Consider the following 5,866-nt stretch of genomic DNA (forward strand, 5'->3'; position numbering starts at 1 on the left):
TTGGGGCTTTTTTTTTTTTTTTTGATCCTCCTTTCGTAAGATCCTTTAAGGGAAGGGACTATTGACTCCAAAAGACTATTAATTAGCAATAAATACAAATTATGTAACGTATTTTGTTGAGACTCTCTAACTCTGACATTTCACTTGCAAATAATGCAGCTTTTCCCCCTTGTTTACAATAATTTTCTGCTTTATTCTTTGTTTTCTCCAGATCCCTTCTGACGGCAAATGTCAAACAGGAAAACTCCAAATCAACTAAAAGGAGACACTTTCTATTAATTTTCCATTTAGCACAGTCTCATGATTCTCCTGGGTTACTGACACTAGGAGACCTAATATATTTTGCATTTCTTGCAAGCTTAAACTTATTTTTCTTTATATCGCATTTGGTCATGCAGGGGACCCATTGCATCCAGATTTGCCCTGGAAAGCTACAGTGTGGTCACTATGCAAGACTATTCTAAAACTATTGGTAATCAGCTGCTTAGGTTATAACCATTGTACCATCACATATCTTGAATGCTCATCATTTTGGGACCAAATAAAATATTTAACATATTCTATATAAAGGCAGATAGGAGGAATTATTTGGGTTCATTTGACTGGGTTTTTCCATTTTATTCTAGTTATTAATAGTTTCTCCCTACTCATCCTGTCATCCATGAGCTCACTCTTCATATTTGCCCTCATCACACTTCTCTCTTTGCCACAGTTCTGAGGTGCTTGGGGATACCTGCAAGACTCGTTACCAACTATTCTTCTGCCCATGATAACAACGCCAATTTACAGTTGGACTTCTTTCTGGATGACAAAGGGGAAGTGGACACCAAACTTACAAAAGACTCTGTCTGGTGAGTTCTCCTGGCAAATGCCTTTAATGTGTCAACTATGTAAGTAGTAACAAACATGACAGCAATGCCTGTGGTTTATTTATTTCTCTGTGCATTGAAGAACACTGTTACCTTATGTAAAACAGAATGAATGGATTGTTAGTAGGCTGACTAACATGAAGTTCTTGTCATGTAAAGAGACATACCCTAGGGGATCCCACTACTAATGTTACCATTTGGTATAGTGCACATTTAAGCACACTGGAGGAGAGCTGGAATGGGTTTGTGCTCCTTAGGACCAGGACATTTCTAAAAATGGAAAGGGGTAGAATGGGCGCTTCCATCAGTCTGGAGCCAGGCTCAAAGGGATACCTCAATATCTATGGAAAAACGCCCTTATTGTCCTGCTTCTGCCCAGTTCCCATATTTGTAGGCTGGTTTTACATTGTGTACCTGCAGTCACTGTTGCAAATAGGTACTTTCCAAAATAAATCCAGTTCAGCTGCAAAAGAAACAAGCCAAGGTATCATACAAGTTACTGAAGTGCTATCGCCAGATATATAAAAAGAAAACTCCCTAGGAACAAGAAATGGAGTCTATGTATTCTTTTGGAGAAAACAGTGTTCTAACTTCCTCCTCAAACTCTTACTGTCTCCTGTCTGACAGAAGGGTAGCATATATTGATTATATGCTCTGTTCTGTAGAAATTATGTGTGGGTTATTGGGCCTCAAGCATCTCCTCCTCAGAGTGAAGCAGTGAATGTGACCTCTGTAGATATTCCTATATTCAGGAGATACTTGTCCTATTTGGTGTTAATATACCTGATTTGTGTCAATGATGTCTTCAACTCATCAGCATAGCTGCTCATCAGCATGTTTCATTAACAACTTAATCTCTGGAAGTCTTTCTATGAAAACTAATAAACCCATCCTGTGGTGGAGGAAATGACCGAACCTGTTGCTGTAACCTCTTTTATGTGATTTCCATAATCTGCTACCAAGAGGGAATCTAAGGAAAACAATTAGGTTCATTTACAACTGAAGCTTGTATCACAGCATCACAGAATAGTCAAGACTGGAAGGGACCCCTGGAAGTCATCCAACCCCCCCTGCTCAAAGCAGGGTCAGCTAGAGCAGGTTGCTCAGGGCTGTGTCCAGTTGGGTTTTGAATACCTCCAAGGATGGACACTCCACAATCTCTCTGGGAAACTTGTGCCACTGCTCAACCACTCTCACAGTAAAAAAGTGTTTCCTGATGTTCAGACAGAATTTCCTGTGTTTCAATTTGTGCCCATTGCTTCTTGTCCTGTCATTGGGGGCCACTGGGAAGAGTCTGGCTCTGTCATCTTCCCCCTGACTCCCTAACTAGGCATTTATACACATGGATAAGATCCTATTGAGCCTTCCCATCTCCACACTGAACAGTCCCAGCTCTCTCAGCCTCTCCTCGTGTACCGCCTCTAGTGTATCAGCCATTCCTTCCAGTTTTCTATATCAGCAAACTTGCTGAGGGTGTAGTAGGTCTCATCATCCAGGTCATTAATTAAGATGTTAAAGAGTACTGGACCCAATATCGACCCCTGGGGTACACAGCTAGTCACTAGGCTCCAGCTGGAGTCCACACCAATGATCACAACCCTCTGATCCCAGCAGTTCAGCCAGTTTTCAATAAACCTTACTGTCCACTTATCTAGTCTATACTTCAATGGTTTGTCTATGAGGATGTTCTGGGAGACGGTGCTAAAGTCAAAAGAGAAACCAACCCCCATGCTCTGGTCTCCCCTTGCCCACTTAGTCATTCATTTCATCACAGAAGGCTATCAGGTTGCTCAGGCATGGCTGGCCCCTTGTAAATCCATGATGACTACTGCCAATCACCTTGTCCTTAATATGTTTGGAAATGTTTTCAAGAAGAATTTGCTCTATAACCTTCCCAGGGATCAAGGTGAGGCTGACAAATCTCACCTGTAGTTCCCTGGGTACTTCTTCTTCTCTTTCTTGAAGAAAGGAGTGATACTTGCTTACTTCCAGTCCTTAGGAACCTCCCCCAGTCACCATGACCTTTCAAAGATAGATATGAGTGGTTTTACAGTGACATTGGCCAGCTCTCTCAGCACTTTTGGGACCATCCCATCAGATCCATTGGACTTCTGTGTGTCCAGTTTGTTTAAGTATTCTCTAACTTGTTCCTCCTCTACAGATGGTAAATTTTCATTACTCCAAAATTCCACACTGGTCTCAGGGGCCGTGATGCCTGAGGGCAAATATTAGCAGTAAAAACCAAGCAAAGAAGACATTGAATACTTTGGCCTTTTCTTAGTCCTTTGCCACCAGGTCCCCTGCCCCATTCAGCAGCAGACCTGCATTTTCCATAGTCTTCCTTCCTGATACTGATGTACTTGCCTTTCTTACTGCTCTTCACGTCCTACTCCGTTTGAGCTGGGTTTTGGCTTTTCTAAACCTGTCCCTGCATGCTGCATGCTCGTCTCTATATTCCCTCTGGTCACCTGTGCCTACTTCCACCTCTTGTGCACTTTTTTTTTATGTTTGAGTTTAGTTGGGACCACCTTGTTCACCGTGTGGGCCTTGTATTACTTTTGGTTGATTTCCTGCACATAGGGATGGACCACTTTTAAGCTTGGAGGAGGTGACCCTTGAAAAACAACTAGCTCTCCTGGACCCATCTTCTATCCAGAACTGCCTCCCATGGGATGCATTTTCCATAGTCTTCCTTCCTGATACTGATGTACTTGCCTTTCTTACTGCTCTTCACGTCCCTTGAGATACTCCGTTTGAGCTGGGTTTTGGCTTTTCTAAACCTGTCCCTGCATGCTCAGGCAGCGTCTCTATATTCCCTCTGGTCACCTGTGCCTACTTCCACCTCTTGTGCACTTTTTTTTTATGTTTGAGTTTAGTTGGGACCACCTTGTTCACCGTGTGGGCCTTGTGTTACTTTTGGTTGATTTCCTGCACATAGGGATGGACCACTTTTAAGCTTGGAGGAGGTGACCCTTGAAAAACAACTAGCTCTCCTGGACCCATCTTCTATCCAGAACTGCCTCCCATGGGATTCTTCCAAGCAGGACCTTAAACAGGCTAAAGCCTACTCTTCTGAAGTCAGGGTTGTGGTCCTGCTGTTTGCCTGTTCCCTCCTGTCAGGATCCTTGGGGGTTCCCAGTTTGCTAAGCTGCATCCGGTCTATGTGACAGCAGGACCTCAGTACGTCTCATGGGGCTGGTCCTTCTATGGCTCACAGTGCGGTAAAGGAACAGTCACTCTTCTGAAACCTCCTCGGCCTATAAATGGTGTGAAACAAGACCCAGCGACAGGCCACCTCACTGCTCAGTCCATATACACCCAGTAATGGATCATTGCCATGCTTCAGACTTTTCACTGTCACATCTCTTCTTCTCTCCTTCCCCTAACCTGATCTATGAAACAACTTTCACCTGCTTTTGACATTTCCTTTTACTTCCCTACCTCTCCTTTTCCCAGCTGTTTCCCAAGACTTTTTAATTCAGCCTTGGTTTTTTTCCATTCTTTTGGGACAGGGCCAGATCATCCAAAATCATCCTTGCTCCGCTGAAATCCATATGCAACTTCACACTAGCATTTCATCCTCCCATCCTACATTTGCTTTTCTTTGGCTTGATTACTTTTTGAACTGCCTTGTTCATCCTTTTATCCTCCTGGTGCATTTATTAGTACATGGTGCACATAACCCTTTGGGCATGACTTAATATATTACACACTCTTTTCATTTCTCCTCTGTGTCCTTTCTCTTCATTACTCTGTAACACTCCATGGTAGCCCACATGCCGACTTTAAATGTCTTGTGTCTTAACCTTGATTTTATTTTTAATGTCTCTTTTATTTCTTTTCTTTTTTTTTTTTTTTGTCAGAGGACAAGCTCAAGGTATTTATAATGATTTTTTAAAATGTATTTCTCACTTTTATTTATAATCTCCCGAAAACTGGAAGCAAAGCCCTTTTTCTTTATTAATATATCATTTCTATTGCCTTGTACTGCTGGAGCTGATCTGTCTTCAGGTTTTAAATACTCCCAGACTTCAGGGATACTTGGAGCCAGGATTTTTAGTCCAATCAAGCTCTCTGAATGTTATCTGACATTTATTTATTTTTATTAAAGATCATCTTCTCCCTCAGGATAGGAAACAACTACAACAACAGAACGCATATGCAAAATTACACAGACTTTGCAAAAAGTTATTTTTATAAAGCTGGCCGGATTTGGGCCCATCAGTACTGCCTCTGTCCCCTTAGTTTGTTCTTCTTGTCTTTCTTAATGATGATATAAAGACACTTAAAGAATATTTCTCTTGGATGGGAATCAAGACTCACTCCTACTGTGAGATCCAAGCAGACTGATGTCAGTACTTCAGCAGAAACTTGCTCGAAGTCACCTGGCCCCAGGGGGTTCATCCCTGTCTAGGCACATGGAGAAAGCCCTTCTGAGACCTCTGCTTTCCCATTCACTTCCAGCTCACTGTTCTCTAATTTCTCAATAATGTTATCAGTGTCTTTCTCAACCCCAATGCCTGAGCTTATTAGCTAATGAAAGGGCAGCAGCTGTTTCCAGCATGTGCCTGTCTCATAAGCAGTATGAAGTACCCTTCTTAAATTGTCTTCCAGGCATAAAACCCACCTGGTCATCTTTTATTAATTTCCCCATTGCTTTGTTTAGTCTATTTGTAATTATCTCTGTAAATATTTAATGGTCACTACATTGATCTGTATAGCCATTCTTGCTTTCTTTAATGTCTCAGGCTTGCTGTAGAATACAAGAACTACAGAATCAGTTTAACAAATTATGGCTGGGAAGCCAGCACCTCAGCTGTGCTCACTTCTACCTGAAAGAAGTTTCTGCTACATTTTGGAGAGGGAAGTGTTCCCCTCATCCTCCTTTCATTAATGCTCACGTGCTTTACAAGCAATGTCTTTCTGTCCATTCTCATTGTCGTGGTTTAACCTCAGTCGGTAACTGAGCACCACACAGCCGCTTGCTCACTCCCCTC

The 5,866-nt window shown here is 42.3% G+C and overlaps 1 protein-coding gene across 2 annotated transcripts in view; it reads left to right on the forward strand.

The window, feature by feature from the left end:
• F13A1 (coagulation factor XIII A chain) overlaps positions 1-5,866 on the forward strand; it is a 70,256-nt gene that overhangs the window by 37,649 nt on the left and 26,741 nt on the right. For both annotated transcript variants that reach the window (XM_009279172.2, XM_009279171.1), the window contains exon 8: positions 713-851. In XM_009279172.2, the coding sequence (XP_009277447.1) occupies positions 713-851 (139 nt within the window). The remainder of the gene's footprint in view (positions 1-712; positions 852-5,866) is intronic.

Source organism: Aptenodytes forsteri, unplaced genomic scaffold, assembly GCF_000699145.1.
Source record: "Aptenodytes forsteri isolate BGI_AS27 unplaced genomic scaffold, ASM69914v1 Scaffold81, whole genome shotgun sequence".
Classification (NCBI taxonomy): domain Eukaryota; kingdom Metazoa; phylum Chordata; class Aves; order Sphenisciformes; family Spheniscidae; genus Aptenodytes; species Aptenodytes forsteri.